The 25950-nt window shown below is 33.9% G+C and overlaps 1 protein-coding gene across 1 annotated transcript in view; it reads right to left on the minus strand.

The window, feature by feature from the left end:
- Positions 1-23129, minus strand: part of MMRN1 (multimerin 1) — a 60715-nt gene extending 37586 nt beyond the window's left edge. Inside the window, exons 1-3 of the mRNA XM_017896402.1 lie at positions 22283-23129; positions 6986-7105; positions 4345-4451 (exon numbers count right to left, since the gene is read on the minus strand). Coding sequence (XP_017751891.1) covers positions 4345-4451; positions 6986-7105; positions 22283-22905 — 850 coding nt within the window. The 5' untranslated portion in view covers positions 22906-23129. The remainder of the gene's footprint in view (positions 1-4344; positions 4452-6985; positions 7106-22282) is intronic.
- Between the last annotated feature and the right edge of the window lie 2821 nt (positions 23130-25950).

The following is a 25950-nucleotide window of genomic DNA, read 5'->3' on the forward strand; positions in this document are numbered from 1 at the left end:
CCCCCCCCTTTTTTTTTTTTTTAGAATCTAAGTGAGAAAACTGTACTCCTGAATAAAAGAAACAACTATTAAGCATCACACAAAGATCCTTGAGATCCAATTGTCACATGAATCTCTTTGCTCGGGAATTCATTAGATGGAGTCCCTGCCAAGGCTGTTGAAAACTTGAAATGCCTGTTTTACAAATTCAATAGTTTATGTTATCTTTCCCTACCTCTGTTTATTGACTGGAGTTCAATACTTCCATTCATCCCAATTTATTACACGGGGTTTAACCAGCCACAGCAAAGAGCTGATAGGATCTCCGACAGTGGAGTCAGTTACTCTCCTGTGATAAAGAGCCTCGTTGATTGATGCTCTTTTGTTTTTTCATTTAGCAATCTTTCTGTCTCCCCAAATGTATTCTCTACCACAAGGACTGCCACAGATTCTAGGTTTTCCAAGCAATCCATCTTTCACTTGACACAGATCTTTGCTTTGTTTCTTACAGGACAGATTTCTAAGTTTCTTTTTCTTGTTCCCTTCTAAGCGATAAGCACAGGGACAGAGGACATTTATTTCAGCCAACTAAATTTGTAAAGATGTTTGTGCACTTCAGATTTTTTTTTAATGCAATATATTTTTTAAGTTGGATTCCTTTTTGCTTTTCTCCCAGCACAATTACTCTCTTTTTTTTCCCCTTGCAATGGAAGCCCTGACCTTGATGGATCAAGGACTTACAGAAGCAAGGTCTGCAAGTGTCTACAGCAGGAGCAACAGCTTCCTTATTAGATCCTTTTTTTTTTTTAATTAGACGGGTTTTATTTGCATTATTTTGTAGTTGTTTTCCTTCCAGGCCTTTCAACCATATGGAGGAAGTCATTAATGGCAACTCAGTAATGAGGATGTTTGCTCTCACCCACTCAGAACCAGAAAACCTTCCTGTGTGGCTTGAGGAGACAGATTTCCAGCTGATCCATCAATATCAAGTGAATACTGGCATGGTGAATGTTTGGTGTACATATTAAGCTTTACTGAGATTTACTAGTTAAATTGAAGTAGGCAGTTTGGTGCAACAACCACTTATGGTACACAGTGTTCTTCACTAAATGCATCATAATTTTATTGTGAAAGATGCTTAGAGGAGGTAATGTTCTCTCTCAAAGAAGAAAGCATTTGCTACTGCTGGGAAGAAAGACATGCAAAACTACAGTGAATGCATTTTACAATCCTCCTGCTGGAGAAGCCCCATATTCAAATGTTAGTTACAGTAGCTCTTACATAATTTATTGCATGATTTCACAGCATTTGTAAAACCAAATATTTGTTATATATTCATAACATATGGTAGGGGCCAGTTTATTTCAGCACTTGTACCTGCTCACATTTTGTCAGCATTCATAATATCTGTAGTACAAAACAGAATGTTATAAGATACCTTTTTTCTATAAAGGATCTGATGATTAAAGCCACTGTATTTTTAAAAACAGATTTGCAAACAAGTTTTCTTCGTCCTCTGTAATCTAACATTATTTGTATTTAAATCATTGCCCTTTGTGTCATTAAAGTAAGTCACGCTTTCCTTGTTCCACTTCAGAATATTTTAGAGACATCTACTGGAAAAGAGCATTATTGCAAATTTTATAAAACAGGTTTAAGTGTATGTTACTGCTGACTTTTTGAAAAGTATCTTGAATACCATATCACAAAATTAGGTCCTTTCTAAAGGCAAAACTCCTGTGCAAACTGTCTTTGATGACTCATTCCTCATTATGTACAAATATATATATTTAAAATGAGAAAATGACATAACAAATGTAAAACATACCAGAACTATTACTTTGATGTTGGACTTAAAGCTCCTTTTTTCCCCCATATAAGGTTCTATTCATTTAGATTTTTTAAATTGGTTTCCTTTTGATAATATGATGAATATTTTTATAAGGTAATCTAGAACTGTGGCTACCAGTATTTTGATTATCTGAGTTGCAGCTGAAGTACATGTGTAGCAGATTAGCATATTGTGGAATAAAGAGAGAATCACCCATGGATTCTGAGTCACCACATCTCTTTCTAACAGTTTCGAGATGGATTTGTATCCCCAAAGAAATAGAAAGAAGGGTATAAAAGAAAGAAATGGAAAGAAGGGTACAAAAGTGGAGGAGAAGAAGTAAAAAAGAGTACAGTTGCAAATAGCTCCAATTTATTCCTGAACTGGTGATATTTCTTGCATACTTACAAAATCTTCCTACTGCAATTTGGTTAGCTATTAGAAGGGAAAGTGTGCAAACAGCCCCCCAGGAGAGAAATAATGAAGGTTCAAGGGACAAAGGGACACAGTAGTTCCTAATACAACCAGTGCATCAATTGCACTAATAGAAAATTCAGTTATTGAAAATACAACTGCACTAAAAGTGAAAAGTAGAATGGTCAAAGTATACTAGGGAGCAACAGGGGGTTCTTTTGGAATCAAAGCTATATTAGAATTGGTTGTATGACAACATGACACAATATGCACATCTGCCATTGGAACATTGTTCCCATTGTAGATTTCCATAGAAAAGAGGCCTTTCAATAACAGCTTAATCAATCAGCAGATACCTGAATGATGAGTGGTTCCAATTACACTGTTATGACAGAAGGTCATAATCAGAACTGTTCTGGGATATTTTTTGTCACTAGAAATCAATACAATGATTTGTAAATCTAGTATAAAACCTATCCACAGGTTACTTCCAATTAGGATATAAGGTGCCGTTAGACAATCCCTAAACTACTTGAACTCATAAATATTTCATATCATACTTTGAAAAATGAGAACGGAAGGACACAATCTGTATTTGAAACTGTCAACTAGTCTTTGTTTCTTGTGTCTATATTTATAGGGATGTTCTGGTGTCTTTTTCTTCCTACATGTATGTAGTTCACCATAGTGATAAAGAATTGATTCCTAAGTATAAAAGGCTGAAACACAGAGCAACAGCAATTCTCATCAACTAGAGTCCATGACATTGTTTCATCTGTAGACTTTTTCCCTTCCATGTGTCTACCAATAGGATGTGTGATAACATCCTAAATTTCTAGAAATGTGCTCTGCAAACAAACACTCGAATCACCAAGAAATAATGATGGAATTAATAATCTCATGATATCCTTCCTTGTAGAAGAAAATAAATACAGATTTCAGAAACAGGATTCTAAACACTATTCAGAACTTTTAACCATTCACCAACTCTAGACACAAATATGTTTTACCATTGTGAGTATATTCGTGTACTTCATGGAAATCAGAAATCAGGGCCATACTTGGGCCTTTTTAGAATATACTAAATTCTTTATTTCCAAATATTTTCAGCATAGATTACATTTTATTTAAAAGTTTATTTTGCCTGGTTATAAATGCAGTGCACATTCATTCTATAGTCTAAAATAAATTGAATTTTATAACATCTTCGAAATTCAGGCCAGACCCAGAATAAATAGCATTATGGTGAAATTTGCCTGCAGATTCTCATTGTATGGGCTAGTAAAACCATAAATGATATCCCTAACTAAAATGCAGGATTCCTAGAGCTTTTGTATTATAATTTGCTTTTTCTTAATGTGAGTCATAATGGTTTATCCACACTTATATTAATTTTTAATCACAGTCTCTTACACTGTTGATTGAATTCCCCACCACTGCTAATGGGCCTTTCTTGTAATATTCATTCACTTAAAATATGTATGCTGATGCCATATCTTATTTTTCAAAGGAAACCTGTTTAAAGCCAAAAGCAAAATAATAGTCACATGGATATTAGGCCACAGCGGGTTACCATGTGTTTGATCAGCCTTGCCACCAGAAAGTCCTTAAAACCTCGGTTGAAAAAAAAATAGCTCCATTAGAATTTTGAAAAAGACAGAATTATTCATGACATACTTTGTATGTCCTTTAATACTAAATTTCATTCATATGCACATTATTTCAAATAACTGAACTGGAACAAAATTAGAGAGTAGTCTTATTTTATATTGAGTCACTTCTAATAATACTTTATTTAAAATTGAAAATTAGCATTCCTGATATTTTAATAAGGCATGCCTCTGTAGCTTGTTGTTAAGAATAAGTAAGATCTTTCATCAGATTTCCATTTGCTCATCATATAAATCCAACATAAAAATGGGGGGAGAAATTAGAGAATAGCTTATGAGACTTCAGAGTGTTATAAAAGCTACCAAATTAGAAAGCTTAGAAAAGTAACAGTCCTAGGAATTTGGCTACATGTTAATTTACCTTGATTCAAAGGGGGAAATATTATTCTTTTCTTCAATAGAATCAGTTTCTTATTGTTCAGAATTGTGATTACTAATATTAGAGTATACCTCTTAGCTGACATTTCGGCCCACTGTATCCAGGACAACACCTCCAATCCAACGAGGTGACAATTTTATGTTGCATCCTGTAGATAGGATTGGATATCTTCTGAGATCTAGAGAGTTGAGCAGTTGGGGGGAAATCAATTATTTGTTTCACATTAAATTATCAGTTGGAATAATAAATGCTAAAGTTTTTGGGGCAATGCCTACAGATAACAAGCATTTATTTATATTAGCTGTTATAGAGCATAATATGCATTATCAATATTATTGCCTAACTTAAATTTTTTTTCAATACATTACAAAAAGCGGTAGTAGGTATTTTAAATTGATAGTTGTCATTGACTTTCTAAAGATATTATAGCTTTTCTCTTGATAATACTTTTAGCTAAATCAATGTTAAAACATATTTTCATTCCAATTTTAAAGTTATATGGAGATAATTTATTCTACTTCAATTCATATTATTTCCTATATTGTTATAATTAAAAAGATCTATATTTCCTCCAGATCAGTATCAAACAACTTGAAACAACTGGATATTCGTGATCTAATTGAAATTTTGATAACCACTATCATTTTCCCATTGAATTTTTCATCATCAAAGTTTTGAAATTATACTACCTACTATTTTTGTCATATAGTATTTCTCTGAGGGAGACAGAAGGACAGAGAGAGAGAACGGATGTAATATGAGGAAATTTTATTTCTAAGATGAAACCATAAAACAACAAAAGAGAAATAAGGAAACTATAGCAGTTCAACACAACAATCTACATAATTAGTGAATGCTACTAAATTGTGAGCTCCGTGTGTGTAACTGTAAGTCATAAGTACAATTTGGCCATGTTAATCTTACCCATGTGACTTTAATATTTAGTTACTATTTATCAAATGGGTCTGTAAAATGGGTACATACTATCTTGCTTAATTTTCATATTAGTTTATGATGAAGGCATTATTATTATCCTGATTTGCTGATGAGGAACCAAAAGAACAGAGAGATGAAATAACTGGCTCAAAGTCCCATATCTAAAACGGGTAGAGCTGTGATTTTTAGCCCATGTCATGTGGGCTAGCCTCCCATGTTATTATCCTGGAGTTTGCCACGTACAACTATATGGAGACAACAGTCATCCACATGGGTAAACCCTGAACATGTGGAACAGTAACATTATAATAGACTGGCCTTTAGGGACTTGGGTTTCAGTTTCTGCTATAACATGACAGGTAACCGAGTATGTCTGAGGCTATTTGTCAGTTGCAAAATGAGTTACAAGATCCTTTCCATTTGTGAAAGCATGCTAATCATTTGCCCTCATTTGTTTCACTAAATCTTTCTGTCTAGTGAAATATCATCTGCAATCCCACAGTTAAAGCTAAGTAGGAAGTAAAGCAATTTGGAAAGGGACTCTATATAGAGTTTGTAAGGATGAGCTTAAGCAGTTAGTTGAACTATTGTTGGGGTCAATATTCCTGCTTTGGCAAATTGAGTATCTGTTGCATGTAGCTCAGACATAATAAAAGAAAAAGTAGCAATTATGACATAAGTATTAAAATAGCGAATGAATGGACCCACTCAGAAGGCATAAAAAAGATAAGATTCAAGAATAAAGATAAATACTGGTTTGTTTGAAGAAAAGAAAAAAATAAATAAAAAGAGCTCACCTTGAATCCAGAAGGGCAGTATGCTAGGGACTACTGTGGTCAAGTTTTCATTACTAAAGAATTAGCAATGCATTATTTGTGTCTCATATTAGCAAGGAAATTGTCACAAAGGGAGTAAGGGCTGAAAATAGAAATAGAGTTCAGCTCTCCCAAATCCCTAAGATGTGCTTAGCTCTCTGGACCATGAACCTTAGCTATTCCTCAAGGGACTAAGAAACACCTTGATTTTATGTATCCTTATTGTGCACTGTTCCAGATTGCCATGTGTCAGATTCATTGCCTGAGTTATTTGTATGACAATTTGCATAACATTCGCCATCATGGCCTGAATAACAATTTGAGTTTTTATTGCAGGCTCTTTGGAGACACCCCTAGCTGAGCTACTGTGACTATATTAATTCAGGAATTTATCAATTACTCAGCCCCATCTTTTAGGACAACAGCATAGATTTTTTTTTACATGATAATCAAATGACATGGCTAATTACAATAGATACAAGAAGAAAAACTTCACTTAGCTGCTTTACCATGCATAATTGTAACTAGAAGCTCTTCTAATTTTGGAATATGAACCAAGTTATAAACTTGTCTCTGACCTAGCATGAAGAGAAAATAATAAATCTTCAAAATTGTGCATGAAATTCATAAGCAATTAAAGGACAGGATTGTTGACTTGCTCTATAGTGAAAGTAATAGTGATAGTAAAAATAGAAATAAGCATGAGAATTAACATTTATTGAATGTTCACAAGGCACAAGGCACTAGGCTAAATATATTATTGCATGATCTCAAATGATTCTAAAAATGACCATATGAGGCAAATATTAGTGTCTGCATTTTCACTTACTGAAGCATAATGTGATGACTATCCCCTGACCCTGTTATGTATTATGTACCTTGGATGACTAACATTATATATTCCCAGCTATAATTTATTATGGTGCAAAAACAGTGGCTATTTTCAAGAAATATTACATACCTTTGAGGACAGGATCCACCGGTCCAGCCACAAGGTCCTCTCCCACCTGGAACATAAGTGACCTGGTTGTCCAATATCACTGTGGGAGATAACCTAGTGTGTACATAAGCACACCAATTCCTAAGGAAGATCATAATTGTTAGGGAAAAAAACTGTTGTCAAAAAGAATTCTTCTCATCAAAATTATTTTCACAGACAAACATCTATTTTTGCCATACTATAGTTCAGAAACTTTGTAAGATTGCTCTTTAGCTTTAAAATATTTAAATATAAGAGAAAATAACTTATTACTGCATTGCTGTACTCAGGAATTATAAGGAAACTAACAAGATCAAAATAAAGAAAAGAATAAATCAAAGCTAAAATGAGAAACTTGCAGAGTATAGCTATAAGATAAATAAAAATGCAAGAATGCTCTTGTAGCAAGTATTAATATTAGTACTGAGACAAAAAAAAACTCAGATCCGTGTCCATTACTTTAAAATATGTGCAGTAAAGCATAAGTAAGTAAGTAAATAAATGGTTTAAAAATCAAAAAAGAGGAGAAAGAACTGTTATTAGCTGCAGTGGATATGATTGTAACCGAACAAAATACAAAATGGTCTACATGCAGATTATTATAATTAAAAAGAGAATTCAGCAATGTAATTAAATATAAATGTTTATGAGTTAATACAAGATTAATTTATATTAATTCAATCACAAAGTTAAGATCAGTTACATTTCTCTGTACCAACAACAAATTCAAAAAGACACTATTAACAATAGCAAAAAATAACAACAAGAAGAATGTACCTAAGAATAAATTCAGCAAAAGAAGTGTTAGATTTATTACGTAAAATTTTAAACTTTATTGAAAACTTTAAAGAAAAGCCAATGGATCATGTTAACTAATGGGAAACCCAATGCAAATATGTCAGTTTTCCTCAAATTAATCTCCAAATTCTATGCATTTTCACAACAAGTCTTAGCTTGAGATAAGGAGTTAAATGAGCTTATACTATAATTTTCATATAAAAAACTAAAACTTAAATTTCAGAGAATTTTGTCCCTGGCTATGTAAACTATCAGATTTACCTTTTTATGGAAAAAATTATAAATCTGGACAAGATGTATAAAGCAACAGTTTTCAGATGTTGGGCAGTAGACAATGCAGTGATATGATTCTTGAGGGAAAATACGTGATGTTAGCTCCACATTCAATCTTGTTTTGTGCCTGGGAACAATTTTCAAACTGCATCACAGAAGGATGGATTCCAGAAAAGACACCAAGTAAAGAAAATAGAGATCTGAGTTTGGGGATACTAGGGTGGTTAAAAAGTGTGGCAAAGATTAATAAAATGAGGGGGCCAGAGAGAAATATCATTTTAAAAGTCAATATGGGGTGCCCTTGAATCTTGGACTGAATACTATTTTGTGCTTGCAAACAACAAAATCCAGACACTGATAACATAGCATCCACAGTGCCCAGCATGAAAAGCAAACAAAACTAAATATGAGAAAAAGCACCAAAATAGGACCAGTGTATGGAGTAAAAATCCAGTAAACAGAAAAAAGAAAACAAGGATGACATAGATGTTGGAATTAGCAACCCATGACTTTAAAACAATTAACCATTAAATAGAATGAGAAGTATATAATATATGAATTAAAAATGGACTGGATGTGCTTAACTGAAGTCTGGACACTTCAGAAAGTAAGACCAATAAACTCGAAGACAAGGAATAGAAACCAGCCAAACTGAAGTACAGAGAAAAAATTCAAAAACATAAATGAGCAAAACTGAAGTGGTCCTAAAATCGGGCAGAATAAACATGTGAAGAAAAAAAAGGAAAATTTTCTAAATGTGTTTTTTTTAAAAAAAAAATCAACCCTCATATCTAAGAAGCTCAATGAATTCCAGGAGGATAAACACAAAGTAAAACTTCACTTAAGTACATCATACACAAATTCCAGAAAACAACACATAAAAAGAAAAAAAAAGATATGTTAATTGCTTGATTTAATCATTCCACATTGTCATTCATCTAAGGCAGATAAATTGAGCTCCATAGAACTTATTGTGTTCTTGTGAATGTGATGTTTAAAATTTCAGGCCCCTCAAAGAAATAAGAAGACACGCTGGCACGTGTTGTTAAATCACTGGTAACAATTGAGGCAAAAATAACGTAAAACAAAGAACTGGAAAAAGCAAGAAATAAAATAAAACGATTTGAAATTGAGAGGACCACAATAAAGGGATCTTTAAAAAATTAACTAGATTCTTCATGCAAATGCAATGAAGATCCTAATTACTGAGACTGACTAACTTCAACAGAAGCACAATTAAATTGTCACATGAACATTCTCTGAATGACTGTGGAGGAGGGAGTGTGGGGCAGAAACAACACAAGGATCGTCGTCACGCATGCTCAGGGCTTTGAAAAGAAAAAAATATATTCATTCTCTGTGAGGCAAAATGATAGTGTCACCTGGCAGAGGCCTTTTCAAATCCTAAATATTAAAACAATCGCATGACTAAAATAGTTGAGGAGGCAAAGGAGCAGATCAGCAGACTGCTCATGGCCCAGCAATCTTTGATCCAGTGTAAATTGGAAGAACAATCCACAGCAAAAGAGCCCCTGGTGTGACTTGTAATTAGGTTTATGCTACCAATGAAATAAGCTCATTAAGGAATGTTAAAAATGTAAATATAATTTTAAAACCAAATTATCTGAAAATGTAGGTTTAAAAACAGAAAATGAAGCATGGTAAAATGGTGACGGGCAGTTTAAAGGAAAATGCAATGATCCCAGACAAACATTTTGCTTAAACCTAGTAATCCTTTGTACCTTTATAGACAGATTATGGTGGATGGTGAGCAGTTACTTTGAAGTATTTAGTTTTCCAGGGGGTCATAACCCTCCATCCAGCAGACCACATTTGGGATTCTCTTTCAGGGTAATAACTCTGTTGCTTTTGTGCAGCAACATGTACTGAAAAAAAGCTTGTATTGATTCTTTGGATTTTTCAAGTTAATAGGTAAAAGGTTTGTTCTAGGGAAAAGCAAACATCTTTGGTTATGAGTAAAGGCCTAGCATGTTGAACATATAAAACAGAGAAGGGAAAGGATTCTATTATGATTCCTAAAACACAAAGACTTGTGGATAATGAACTAAGAGAAAGCGTCATAAATAAACAGTTTACTGTATTTTTGATTTTCACATTTTAGAAACCAAATCTTTCAGGAAACTAGTGAAAAGACTAATGTAAAAAACTACCATTAATTGACTAAATAATGGTCCAGTCATACCAGTTCTTATCCTGAACTGAGTGAGAGGGGACTGAAGCAAAGAAGATGGCTTTAAATAATGACCGCACAGAACATTTTCCCAAGAAATAAAGGGATAATCTAAGAATTAACATTATTCAGTTATACTAGTCCTTAGAACCCAGATGAATAGATTGCTTGTCATCTAATTCAAAATAAGCTACTTAAACTTTCATATTAATAAACTGTGGCTACAATAGTATGAAAATACCAAGTCCTGAGGATGTTCATTAGAAGTCAAGGTAAGCCAATAAAATCACCACCATAAACCAAGCCAATGGTGTATAATTTTCTTTGAGAAGCTGGAGAAGATTTTGTGTCTGGGGGAGACTTTATGGATTGAATGACCTTCGTTTCCCACCATCCCCTTGAATGTAGAGATTTAAAGGGGAACAAGAGGAAAACAAAATAGGACAAGACAGACATACTGCTTCTGAAAATTAACATTCTCTCAAAGAAATAGGATTATCAGGTGACTCTAGTAATAAGCCCTCACACCTCACTTAATACCCACCCATGCCTCTCTGACTTGAGAAAGTATAAGATCACAAACCCACCCATACCTCTCTGACTTGAGAAAGTGTAAGATCTCAAACCCACCCATGCCTCTCTGACTTGAGAGAGTATAAGATCTCAAATGTCCATTTCTTTACCTTGTACTTAAAGATGACTACAATTTGCAAATGACAACATATGCATATATTAATGAATTCATATATACCTCAGGGGAAGAACTAAGTCTCTGGTGGGACTTAATTTAGAGAGAACAATATTAATCCCTCATAAGAGAATAACTTATTCATATTATTCCTAATTTACCTCATGAAAAATACTATTGTCTTAATTATAAGATTATTATTGCATGGAAATACATCCAAACAAAACTTAACTGTTTGACCATTACTAATGGCAAAATTATGAAATAATAGTGTCGTACATCATTTTACACTAAACTCCGGAAGTCCATAGGGATAAAATCCCCACCCAATTCAATAAGTGGGACAAACATATGCTAAATATATAAAAGTTAGTCTTGTACTTTTTTATAAGTGTTTACTACTTTTTGCAAATCAAACCTGCTCATTTCATTCTCAACTCTGTAAGTCTGACATATGTGGATAATTCCCCCTCTCTCTTTTTAAAAAATATCACTTAGTAAAAAATAGTTTGTTTAAAGAGGAAAATAGAATTTTAAAGGCAACTATACCTTAACAAACCTATTTTTATTGATGTCAATAATCAGGGAAAAAATTCAACTGAAGCCTCATTTGGTTTAACAGTTCAATTATTAAGTCCCTGAGCAAAATTATATGTCCTAAGTCAATAAAAATAGAACAGATTTTAGATAGCACCACTAGTCAGAGTACGTGTTCTCCCTAGCACACTACCTTAATTTGAGAACATCATTAAAATATCATGTATCACAATAACAGAAAGGTAGAGGCAACTCTAATGTCCATTGACAAATGAGTGGAAAAAGAAACTCACACACACACACACACACTCAAAATGGGGTATTATTCAACCTTTGAAAAGGAAGAACCTTGAAAACACTATGCTAAGTGAAAATAAACAAGACACAAAAGGACAAATATTGTACAGTTTCACTTACATGATGTACTTAAGTGGTTAAATTCATAGAGACAGAAAATAGAATGGTGATTGCCAGGGACGGTGAGGAGGGTGCAATGGGAAGTTATTATTTAATGGGTACAGAGATTCAGTTTGGGAATATGAAAAAGTTCTGGAAATAGATGGTAGTGATGACTGCAAAACAATGTGAACATACTTAAAGCCACAGAATTGTACATTTAAAGACGGATATAAATTTTTAATGTATATTTTACCATAATAAAAATAAATAAATACGTACATACTCAAAAAATGCCATACAAAGTGATAAATAATAATTTTGCATATCTCTTGTCAAAATCAGAGAGAATTGAAGAAGAAAAAGTAAGAAATAGCTCAAAGGATGAAAAAATAGGACAAAAGAACAGGAAAGGGGAAAAGAAGGAAGGAGGAGGGGAATGAGGCATTTCTGGCAAACATCAGAGCTGTCATCAATACATGTCTTTTTTCACCTCCTAGGTCAGAATTAGAAAGTCATTTCTGATGATGAAGGTCTGCCTGCTGGACAAGATTTTTATTCTTTTAACTCCACACATGGGGCGAATAAAGAAGAGAGTGTATTTCTGTGCCTAGAGTTTTTTGTTTGTTTGTTTTTATTCCTGAATTAGGCAAGGGTGAGAGGTGGGGGCAGTGGGCACACCTGCATAAGCAAAAGAAAATAAAGAAAAATTTCCCATAACATAGTTCGATGCTAGAGCCAGGCTATNCCCACCCATGCCTCTCTGACTTGAGAGAGTATAAGATCTCAAATGTCCATTTCTTTACCTTGTACTTAAAGATGACTACAATTTGCAAATGACAACATATGCATATATTAATGAATTCATATATACCTCAGGGGAAGAACTAAGTCTCTGGTGGGACTTAATTTAGAGAGAACAATATTAATCCCTCATAAGAGAATAACTTATTCATATTATTCCTAATTTACCTCATGAAAATACTATTGTCTTAATTATAAGATTATTATTGCATGGAAATACATCCAAACAAAACTTAACTGTTTGACCATTACTAATGGCAAAATTATGAAATAATAGTGTCGTACATCATTTTACACTAAACTCCGGAAGTCCATAGGGATAAAATCCCCACCCAATTCAATAAGTGGGACAAACATATGCTAAATATATAAAAGTTAGTCTTGTACTTTTTTATAAGTGTTTACTACTTTTGCAAATCAAACCTGCTCATTTCATTCTCAACTCTGTAAGTCTGACATATGTGGATAATTCCCCTCTCTCTTTTAAAAAATATCACTTAGTAAAAAATAGTTTGTTTAAAGAGGAAAATAGAATTTTAAAGGCAACTATACCTTAACAAACCTATTTTATTGATGTCAATAATCAGGGAAAAAATTCAACTGAAGCCTCATTTGGTTTAACAGTTCAATTATTAAGTCCCTGAGCAAAATTATATGTCCTAAGTCAATAAAATAGAACAGATTTTAGATAGCACCACTAGTCAGAGTACGTGTTCTCCCTAGCACACTACCTTAATTTGAGAACATCATTAAAATATCATGTATCACAATAACAGAAAGGTAGAGGCAACTCTAATGTCCATTGACAAATGAGTGGAAAAGAAACTCACACACACACACACACACTCAAAATGGGGTATTATTCAACCTTTGAAAAGGAAGAACCTTGAAAACACTATGCTAAGTGAAAATAAACAAGACACAAAAGGACAAATATTGTACAGTTTCACTTACATGATGTACTTAAGTGGTTAAATTCATAGAGACAGAAAATAGAATGGTGATTGCCAGGGACGGTGAGGAGGGTGCAATGGGAAGTTATTATTTAATGGGTACAGAGATTCAGTTTGGGAATATGAAAAGTTCTGGAAATAGATGGTAGTGATGACTGCAAAACAATGTGAACATACTTAAAGCCACAGAATTGTACATTTAAAGACGGATATAAATTTTAATGTATATTTTACCATAATAAAATAAATAAATACGTACATACTCAAAAAATGCCATACAAAGTGATAAATAATAATTTTGCATATCTCTTGTCAAAATCAGAGAGAATTGAAGAAGAAAAGTAAGAAATAGCTCAAAGGATGAAAAAATAGGACAAAAGAACAGGAAAGGGGAAAAGAAGGAAGGAGGAGGGGAATGAGGCATTTCTGGCAAACATCAGAGCTGTCATCAATACATGTCTTTTTTCACCTCCTAGGTCAGAATTAGAAAGTCATTTCTGATGATGAAGGTCTGCCTGCTGGACAAGATTTTATTCTTTTAACTCCACACATGGGGCGAATAAAGAAGAGAGTGTATTTCTGTGCCTAGAGTTTTTTGTTTGTTTGTTTTATTCCTGAATTAGGCAAGGGTGAGAGGTGGGGCAGTGGGCACACCTGCATAAGCAAAAGAAAATAAAGAAAAATTTCCCATAACATAGTTCGATGCTAGAGCCAGGCTATCTGCTTTTAGATCTTGACTCCACAATTTATAGCCATGACTTTGTCTGGCAAAGGTGACTTCCTCATCTACAAAGCATCTACAATAATATTATCTACCTCACACGATTGTCGTGAGACTAAATGTTTTAATAAAAGTAAAATACTTGCTGCTATCACTGCTCATAATAATTAAATTATTCAGAGTTAAGTGGGATTTTTTTTGAAGAGGATATATATATATTTATATAATATGGCCTCAATTTTTTTTGCCTCAGATACAAAGAGACACAACTCCTGTTTTGCTTCTTTAATGACCTGATAAATTCATCTCAACCATAATTGCTTGTATGTTTCAAGTCAATAATTTCCATAAAGCCAATACAGAAGACCATCATCATCATTTATGGTCAATTCAGATGATGGAGCTTGCCTCTCAGGAAAAAATAATATTGAGAATGTCTCTACAGTCTTAAGAAGCCATGAACATAAATACTTCTAAAGTGTTATAGAATCTGTTTATTAAAATCTTTATTTTTTCTAATCAAGCTAAAAGAGAAGTTTTAATCAAATTATTGATTTGAGAGACTATAATTGGCATGTAGTTCACTAGTCATAAATGAGAAAATAATTCAAGGGAAATATATACAACATGAAAAAAGATAATAAAAATGGGAAGAAATAATTTACACTTAGTGAAAAGATTCGTGATATGTAACTTATATTTAAATAAAGCATTAGACATTTGATATTTAGCTTTGGCTAACAGTCCAAAAGACAAGTTCATCTCAATACTTATTTCCTTAAGAAAATCACTGTTTTATTTCCTAACAACAAAATAATTTATGTGTGTGGTTCTTTTTTTGTAGTATACCTTTGTATACTTAATTCTTTTACAGAATTTTATATAATGTTCAAACTGAGATAAAATATCAGTTTTGTAAAAGAATCATATAAATAAATTGATATTTAAAACAATTTTTTGAAAAGCAATTATGCAAAGCTCAGATCATGGGGAATTTCAGATACTTTGATTCATGGTTAGACTTTAAGAAGAAACCCTTTCTTATGTACCAACTTTTGCAATTAAAATATTTTCGTCAGGCCTAATTAATTTGCTTTCTGTAGTGGGAACAATGTGGTGAATGTAGTTGAGTTTTCGATGATAGATGACTGTAGAGTGCCTCGCAGCCACAAATTACTGTCTATACACAATATTGTCAGTGTAAAGTTTTAGGAGATCAAGCCGAATGTATGTCCATCACAGGATGTGCATAGAGTTTGCTGCTTGGATCCAACCTATTTTCCAATTTTAAAGTGAAAATTTCCAATTTTTAAAGTGGTACATCGAATTAAATATGTATAACGTATATCTTTTACAAGTAATGGTTGTTAAAGTCAACCTTTAATACAACCTTTTTCATAAATTTGTTTTATTTTACCTAATTTTATTTTTTGTTTCCCCCTTCCCCGCATAGCTGTGACTTGAGCATATTCCGGGCATTGTAAACTGTTTCTATTCCAGTAGGTGTCAGGCTTTCCCAGCGTGCAGACCACAAAGGCAGGCTAACAATGCCGTGATGCAGAATTCTATGCTTAATCCAGTTCCTGTAAACTGACTTTTTAGCATTTACCCTCAAATAATCAACTTAAAATTACAGTTTTATATTCAGAAAAGCAGAAGGTGTGCGAATACAAAAAGTTCCCACTTAATTATTAGGAATATATAAGCACTCATTAAATTCTAGCATATGAAACGCAATATATATTTATAGTAACGTAGTAGAAACAGCAAAGTAATGAAATAAAGAATGCGATGAATGAGTAAAAGCTGATAGAGAATACACTTTATATAGTGTTTATTTCACTGGCGGTAATGTAATAGAGACGTCTATTTCACAAAGATATAAGAAAGCACCCTTTAGTATAATGGTTTCTCTTTAGAATTTTACAGCATGTAAAAATTACCCATTTTGGATGTTATTAGCCCTAATAATAACTTTGCAAACAACACAAAAATTTAGCTGATCAGATAATTCACTTCTAAAACCTATTCATAATTCACACAAAATGAGCAGAAAAAAATGTCTATTATGATAGACAGTAGAATTAATTTAATGATTAATTTTCGTAATTTTAAAATAATTTTCAAATTTGTCATTAAACTCAGAAAAAAACTTCCTGTTTTTTTCTGCATATTCAAATTTTACCTTCCTCTGACCCTTCTCATTAATATGTTAACATATGTATGACCCCTCTGTATATAAAATAAAATATAATAAGAAACAAACACAAAAAATAAATAACTGTTTGGACCAGCCTTGGCTGCTGACCACTTTCTCCTTTTTTTTTCATAAAAGCCCTTCTTAATTGAGTTGGCTTTAACGGCTCTTTTTTGCCTTCCTTCATACCTCAATTTTCTCAGGCCAGAGCACGGTGCTCACTCAACTACTTATCAGTTCCATGTCACTGAAATACTATTTTTCAGTGCTCATTTTGTCTTTTTCAGCAGCATTTCACACTGTTGATCACTTACCTCCTTATTAAAATATTTTCTTCCTTTGCTCTATGACACCACACTTTTATAGTTTCCTTCCTAACTTCTCTGGTCACCCCATTTAAGGCTGTATTGCTGGCATCCACCACTATCAGTTAATCAAATATTAGAGATTCTCTGTTCATAATTCTAGGTCCTTCTTTCTTTCAGTATCATCCACATTCATGACTTAATACATTTCTGAAAACCAATGCTTTGCCAAATTTGTATCTCTAGCCTTGATCTCCCCTCTGGATGCCAAACCCATCTAATAATCCATGATTTTACAGAGTTTTATTGAGCCCTTTCTATGTGCCTGGCACTATATGCCCTTTCTATATGCCAGGCAGCAAATAGAGTAGTAATAAGACAGGCAAGGTCCCTGTTTTCATCGGATGTATTGCGGAAATACATAAAATACACTGTTGTCTATATAAATAGAATAATTTCAAGTAATTCCTACAAAGAAAAAATAAGGGTGACAAAATAAGGAATGGCAAGTGAGAGAATAGTTAACTTTACATTGGGTCAGAGAAGGTCCTTTTGAGGAGGTGACATTAAAGCTGGAGGTGCAAGTGGAACAGGAGTCCTTCATTATAAAAGGTGCAGAAAGAGCATTCCAGCAAGAGCAAAAAAAGTTTCCTTTGAGATTTATATTAACTTGACATGTTCAATAAACAGAAGGGAAGCCAGTGTGGCTGGAGGAAATGAAGTGCAGTGAGCTTCGAGTGTGACAATGAATGAAAGACCAAATTTCACAGATTTTAAGACACACGTTTTTGAAATCAAGAATGTGTCTTGAAGTCAATGGCATTTTTCAGTCACAAGTGGTCAGATAGTAGTTGTTGCTCTTGCCTTAGAAATACTTTACCAGTTTCATTTATATTTTCTTCTTAAGTTTGCAAAAGTGATATGTGACCAAAATCTCAAAGTCTGAAAGACAAATCTAAAAATTCAAAGTAAGCAAGTATGATGTCATACTTTTCCTTCTGATTAGTACCTAAAAGAATGTGTCGCTTACAATAATGAAGTCTTACATTCAGTGAAATGCATTAATCTGACTTAAATGTTCAAAAGATCCCTCCCTTGTGTGGATCATGGATTATGGTAAACAAGGGTGGAAAGAAGTGGACCAGTTAGAACACTAGTGGTGAATAATGGCAACTAGAAGATGGAGAGAAGCTAAGGTATTTGGGATATATTAGAGGTGTAACAAGACTTTTTGATAGATTAGATAAAAACCAGGAGGGAGAGAAAAAATCCAAAGATCTGTCCAAGGTTTCTACTTACGGAACTAGCCATTCACTGATTTAGTAAAAATTAAGATACATGTGTACAGGGGTTGGGAATTGTGGGAAAAGTTAAGTAGGCAGTTGAATTGTATCGTGGCCTCATTTCACCTATTATCCTCTCAGGCAAGGTTTACTGACCCCATTCACAATGGATAGACCGTTCCCCCTGTTATACACTACAATTTCTTAAGCTTCATTCAGAATCAGCATTTGTGATTCACTGTTATTCCTCCTCTCAACTCTGCCACTGGGCTGTTGGTTCCATAAGGCAGGACATGTAGGAGTTCTTGTTCATTGTTTTGCTCCCAGCACAAGCACAGTGCTGGGGACAGATAAGGTGTTCAGCAAATATTTGTTCAACATATAAATACACTAATCCTAATTTCTTATTTCCATCCTTCCTATTTCAAAGTGCTTGGTCACTGACTAATACCCACTCTGCCAGACAGGAAACCACAGGGCTATTGTAGCCAGGAGTTCCTGCAATGCTAAAAAAAAAAAAAAAAAAAGAAAAAAAAGCTACAAGATGAAACAAAAATATGCCAGAATAATCCTGAATAATCTAGAAAAGAACCTGTAATAAACACAAATACTCCTTTTACTAAGAATTATTATAAAATTCCAAGAATGGTAGAAAAAAATATGAGTTTATTCTAAATCAACCAGGTTTTTTTCATAAACAAGTGCAAATATTTACTTGGGAAGCTTTCTTCTTTATATTCACATATTGATGCTCATATTTCACATTCAGTATGATTAAATATTGATTGTGTACCTGCTATAAACCAGAGACCTTGCTAGCTCTGAAAGTAAGTCCCTATATGCAAAGACACTACAAATTCATTATGATTATTATGCAGTGTTATAAGTGCAGTGAATAGGGGAATTCAAAGAGACCTGTAGGAACAGTTAGGCCACCTAACTTCACCTGAGAAGGCTTCCTGCAGTTATTATTAGGTGTGAAAGGAGACAATGATGGCAAAAAAGGACCATTGTTAGTCAGAGGGAAGAAACGTGGGTTTAACAAACAGCATATATTGGACCAGAGAACTACTTATTTGAATAAGCAGGAAGTGGCAGAAGATGAGATTGGGGAGGTAGGCAGGAGGCAGATCTACGATGGCATCATGTGACTAACTGGGTGACTAATCTTGACTGTATTCTGGAGGCAACCAATAGCCTATGAAACCTCACGAGCTGGGAAGTGAACTGGTCACGCTTATCCTCCCACTTGTGATAAGAGACTGTACCTGCCAAGGGAGTGTAATGTAGGAGCTGACAGCAATGACTCTAAAGCCAGCCAGCTTGGATTTGAATCTTTGCCCCGAGCTTTGCTAGCTAAATGACCTTAGGTAAGCTACTTAATCCCTCTGTAAAGAATTAATGATAGAATCTTCCTCATCTTTATGGAGTTATAGTAATGATTAAATGAGTGAATGTATTCACTCACAATAGTAGAGTACTAGGAAGAGATGCCATGTAAGTGTTTGCTACTATTATTATTATTATTTGCCAATCAAATGAAAATTTGAAAGACTTCTTTTGACCTTATCAAGGGTTTGCAACCTAGGTCCATAAGTGAAGCACCTAGGTTTTCTCTAATGCCATTGTCATTTGCATGGCTTAATGAGTAAGGAATCTAGGTAATGGAAAGGATTGCAAAGAAAACCTCAAGCTCTCCAGGACCTCAAATGACAGAATCCCTACATGGAGTTGGTACTTTTCTATAGAAAGAATTGAAGAATATTTTTGTTGGAAAATTCATAGGATAAAGTTCTGTTCAGCAAGTTATACCTTTAATATTGTTTTCTCATAGAGCATATTAAAATTTTTTGAAGTCTGGTAGGTGTGTTAGTGTTTGCTTTTTATAGCGAATATTCCTTAGAGGCAGGAATTATTATTACTTTTTAAATTCTGTGTGTCCCAAAGCCTAGCACAGTGCTGGCACATGATGGGCAAATTATAAATAATCATCAAATAAACAAGCATTCCCAACCTTTAAAAGCAAGGACCTTGGATGAAACAACTAGCATTTATTTAAAAACTAGTATTGATCAAACTATTAGTTATTAGTTCTAATTATGACACAGCTGTATGCCACTTTCTATATGGTATATAACATTTAAATGCTATTTTAACTTGAATTGTCTCTGTTCTGTTTATTATATTTCCCTTTCTATTAAAAATTTCTGACTGAGTGCGGTGCCTCATGCCTGTAATCCCAGCACTTTGGGAGGCTGAGGCGGGTGGATCAAAAGGTCAAGAGATCAAGACCATCCTGGCCAACATGGTAAAACGCCATCTCTACTAAAAATACAAAAATTAGCTGGGCGTGGTGGTGCGCCACCTGTAGTCCCAGCTACTCAGAAGGCTGAGGCAGGAGAATCACTTGAACCTGGGAGTCAAAGGTTGCAGTGAGCTGAGCTGTGCCACTGCACTCCAGCCTGGCAACAGAGCAAGACTCCGTCTCCAAAAAAAAAAAAATTATTAGCTATAGCATCTCTGAAAAGCTCACAATCGTTTCCCATGAATGTCCAGGAGTTTTATTGTAATTAATTTTTTAAAATTTAATTACAGTCTCTAATAAAATATGATTAACAGAGATGATGCATTCAAGTGATTTAGAAAAAGTTCTCAATAAATGACATTTCTGATTATTATTTAATAGACAAAATCCTGTTGTCCCCCAAAATGAGAAAGATTAATACATGTCCGTTAAATGTTTTTTTAATGGCAAATCTATTTGTCCCAAAATGAACATTTTGTAATCTGTACTATTTGTTTTACAGTAAGCTGGCATTGTTCCAAAGTCCACTATGTGAATACTTTTTTAGTTACAATCAGATTTACTTACATATTTAAAAACATTCTATATCTTTTGAAATATAGTGAAAAATAGACTTGAATAATAAATAATACAGAAATAAGTAAATTCATCAGCTTGTATTCTTACAGTGTCTCTCTTCTTCTCACCTTTATATCAGCAACAGCTTTAACCAAATGCCTTTCACACAGCAGGTGTGTCAACTTCTATTTTTAACTTGTATTTTATTTTATTATTAGTAAGATGTTTAACCCCATTTTGCTCCCAAGACATGTCTGGTGTCTTGACTTTGTTTTATTACATGTAAAAATTATTTGTAAGTTTAGTTTTGTAACACTAAACTTCTAGTATTCTAAACATACAGATGACTCTGAGCCTTAAATGAATAAAATATTGACCCACCCAGATATTTTTTCTTTGTTTATTTTGATTTGACTATCACTTCTTTTGAAAACCCTCTTTAACAATACTCTTTTAAATTTGTTTTATTTTATTTCAACCTTTCAAATTGCTCTAACTTTAAATTAAAAATAATCTGAAAAGTAGGTTTTCTGAGTCATCACATTCATGATGGCAACACAACTCAAATAATAACAGTACTATCAAAATTTGAGTTGCTGAGCACCTATTCTGTGAGGATCATGCACCTAAGCACATTTCATTCATTTGTATCTGAACGAGAGCCCTGCAAAGTTTTATTTTTATTGACATTCCTTGTATTAAATATGTAGTTTCCATATGAAGAAACCGAGGTTCACAGAGATCAATTGAGTTGCTCAAAATCATGGAACTAGACCATACTGAAGCCAGGATTGCACCTCTGGTGTGCTTGGTTCAATCTTTAACAACTCTTACTTTTTATAATACTGCTATTCCAATTTTCAAACCTGTTCATGCCCCAATTTTATTTCTTTCTTTATTTTTCTCTTTCATATTGTGGGTATGGTTGGGAACACAATCAACATATCCTTGAGTTGAATTAAACTAACAGCCACCGTGGTGCTACTTTGCTTGGCAATGACTATTCTAAAGTAAAACCACCTCTATAAGTGAATAGAAAAGTGAATGATTATTTTAGTTAAAACAAAATTGCTGCATTTTATTTGTTCATTTTTCCCTATTAGGTAAAGTAACAATAAATAACCTTATCTAACTGAAATGGCGAAATTATAAATATGATCCAATTTCATCCTGAATTTGATATAATTTTCTGGGAGTGAGGTAAATTTCCCTTGCAATCTTCTAGACCTGCTAGACAGAGAAAGAACAAAAAGAAAAGAAGATTCCTTACTTTCCTCTAGTTGTTTCGAAACTTGATTTTTGGTAGTCAGTTCTTTGGCTGGGACTGCTGTCACCCCGGCTGAGGTATGTTTCCCGTGGGGCTCGATTTCCCACGCCTCCAATGTCTCCAGCACCTCCAATGCCTCCAGCTCCTCCAACTGCGTTTAGAGAAGTTGCTTGTTCATTTGACTTTCTGGCAAAGCTCTGAAGAAATTTCAGTGTGGAATTGGAAAGGACCACTGGTTCTGCTCCAGGATTGAACTTGATGTTAGCTTTGGTTGGGAGGGTAAGATTCTGCAACTTGACCACTCCTTCTGCTCTCTCTGTGGATGTGAGAGTTTGGTTTCTCACACCCTCAGCAGGTGCACTTGTCTCTGAGGGAGGCAGTGTTGATTTAAGAAGACTCTCTTCAGAAGTTCTTGCCTCTGGAGCTGTAGCTATCTCTGCTGACATGACCCAAGTGGTTGGCAGTATTTGCAAACTTTGTATTTTATTTGGAGGAACTGAAGCAGAGGTCATAGTCTTCTGAGAGTTCCCATCCTCAGGTATAGTCCAAGAATACTTACTGTTGTTAAGACCAATGCCCCCACTCCATAAACTAGAAAGCAGGACAAATAATCTTGCCCCCTTCATCTCAGTAGTTTGAAGCAAGGTAGCGCATGTGAAATTTGGGGACAAAATCCGTGTGGCCTTTTTGATAGCTGCTTCCACACTGAATCTGCTAAGACTGAGCTTTGCCAATTTGAGATGTGTAGAGGAAACAGGTTTCTGTGTTTTGTAGTGTGCTCAGGAAGTTCGATTTCCTGTTTCTGTAGGGTTTTTCTGATCTGTGACCTCTAGAGGGATGGCTCTGTGGAAGTGCTGAAGGGTCTCTGACAAAGCTGAGGGTAAATGGGAAAACACAGGCAATTATTATCAGGAAAACCCATGAGAAAAATATGAAGTAACTTTCTTTTCCTGAGCACACCCATGTTTCACGTTTCACTGCTTTCAAAGAGAAATTTCGGGTTCAACGATAGATAGTGTAAAGTTTTGGTGATATAGGCTGAACACAGGAGTTTTAACATTTTGTTCTACTACATAAAGACACTGAGAAAAGTTTTTATGATACTTCTTATCTGCTATGCTCTATCCAGGGACCTGCATTTTGTTCAAGTGCATATCCACATGCATACACATAATCAAAAGGTTGTTTACAGTGTCTCTATCATTTCATATGGTACATATACCCTAAATTATAAAATATCTATCTATCTATATATATCTTTTTATTTTTATAAATACACTTCAGCTGTATCATTGCTTAACCTCAATGATTATAAGTAATAACAGAAAAGGAAAGTATAAGTAATTGAGTTAGACAGGTATACCAGGAACTCACTTTAAATTTTGCTCCTGGAACTTCTACCAGAGACACCCGCTAATGGAATAAATAATCAGAATTTTGCTTCCTTTATTTTCCAATCCTGAATGTCTGGTGGATGGGGGTAATCAATATTTTACTAGTAAGGGATAGATGAAGAAAAGTGGAGTCACATAAAATAAATTAAAATGGGATCATATAGAATGCTTTTATACTTTTACTGTAGGACAAAATTATACCAGTTGTAGGTAGCAGAGAACCAGATGTATCAAAGAGTTTTCTGTGGGTTTTCTTCTGGTAGAGATGTTTCATGAGATTTATCATTTAAATTCTCCAGCAAATCTCTGATCCTGACTTCAATTAACCTCTCATCTATAAAATTTCATGGCAGCCTGTTTAAATAGGTATGTAAACTAAGTTATAATAGTTCATTCATTCATTCACTCATACATTTATTTATGTATTTAAGCATTCAGTAGTTGCATAACCCCTCATTCTGTGCAAAGTACTCTCTTATGTGCTAGGATTATAAAGGAAAGCAAAAATATTCTTTGCTGTCAATTTGCTAATTGTCTGTTATGTTATTTGAAAGCTAAATCCATGTGTAACCAATCTTTCTGTCAACTTCTGTCCCAGGCATTATGCTCTTGCTAAATATTCACTCATTGATTATTAAACTATAATTAGATTTTTTTTTTGTTATTAGATTATTAAGTTCCTTCTTTCAAAATTAGAGAACTGGAAATCTAATTCCTGCTTGGTTATGTTTTATTGTAGATATTTTCTCTAATCCTTATTCCTGGACACAGTGCACCGGATTTGAAATAAGACCTAATTCTTCCCTGGGCTACTAACTACTTGGGTTTAATATTTTTCTTCCCTCAATCTTTGCCATTTATTTCCATAAGTGTATTGTTGACCTCCTAGAGAGTATACAATATGGAGCTATTATAAACTAAGACAATCATCAGCAACCCCAATTGACTTTGATATGGAGTAAAAAGCATCCATTTCTCAGATATACCACAGAAAAATCCACAAACCTTACCTTAGTAAAGGACCAAAAATGTCCAGCACAGACAATCCAGGAAATGAGTAGTTACTAAAAAGAGCAATGAAACTGCACAACTGCCACAATACAAACAAGTTTTCAGTACAAAGAAAAAGGCTTTACAGTGTCTTTATCTGGAAAAGACAGAAGGAAATAGCTTTGGCTTATAGAAGAGAAGTAATTTTGTAAAATTTAGGAAAAATATTCTTATTTATATTCAATTTTATACCAATTTTCCTAGATTTAGTAAAAATAGATGAATGGGCTGTCTTGAAGATTTATAAAACTGCCAGAATAATGACATTCACTGATTTTTTTTTTTCCTTCTACAGTTTGAAAGACTGTTCAAACCTGGTTTGGCAAGTGAACTTTAGTGATAAAAGGTCACCCACTGGTTCTATAACTGATAACAAATAGTTATCCAATGATAATAAAAGCTGAACAAAGCTAAGCAATTCATTTCACCTCTTATAAGGTATTGACCAATAATGACTTTTGCTCACCCCCTCCTAGCCTACAAGTGACCCTGCAATCCAAAGGCTAAAGGTACTGTATCTCACTATTGATCTACAAAGCCATCTTGTGCTTTAACTCCCCAGAGAATCCCAAGCTCATTTAGTGATTTTGGGTGTATGGATCAGCCCTTAATTAGACATATAAAATATTCCAGAAACTGTCAGAGGCCTCATCTCAAATTCTGCTTTCTAAGATTAATTAATAGTCATCAAATAACAATTAAGAAAAATAATATTGCTGAGATGACTGACTGAGGAGTACTCAGTTTATTCATTTGTCTAGATACTCTAAACACTATTGTTGGATTAAACTATAACATCATTTTTGTATACCTGGACCCCGTCATTTGGCTCTACCTCCCATTTTCCACTAGGTTGTTTATATTAAATTATGTTTTACCATCTTGCCATTTGTTCACCATGAATATTTTGTAAGATAAAAATCATGAAATTTATTATATTATGTGCTATCAGGAGATTTTTATGTCATTTTCCATTGTATCATAAACACAGGATTCACTACATACTGCAAAATGGGTTATCTGTAGGTGATTAGATAATGGGTTTGGTTCTTTTCCCCCTTATAACCCATATGCATTAATTTTCTAACTACAAGAAAAAAAAAGATTATTAAGTTGAAAGAAAACACAAATGTGAGTTAAAAGATAATCTTAGATTGAGGAGTTCACTGTAGATGGTGCTGTGTATTATTGAAAGCCTTTTTTTTTTTTTTTTTTTTTTTTTTTTTT

Source organism: Rhinopithecus bieti, unplaced genomic scaffold (genome assembly GCF_001698545.2).
Source record: "Rhinopithecus bieti isolate Rb0 unplaced genomic scaffold, ASM169854v2 scaffold_28836, whole genome shotgun sequence".
Classification (NCBI taxonomy): domain Eukaryota; kingdom Metazoa; phylum Chordata; class Mammalia; order Primates; family Cercopithecidae; genus Rhinopithecus; species Rhinopithecus bieti.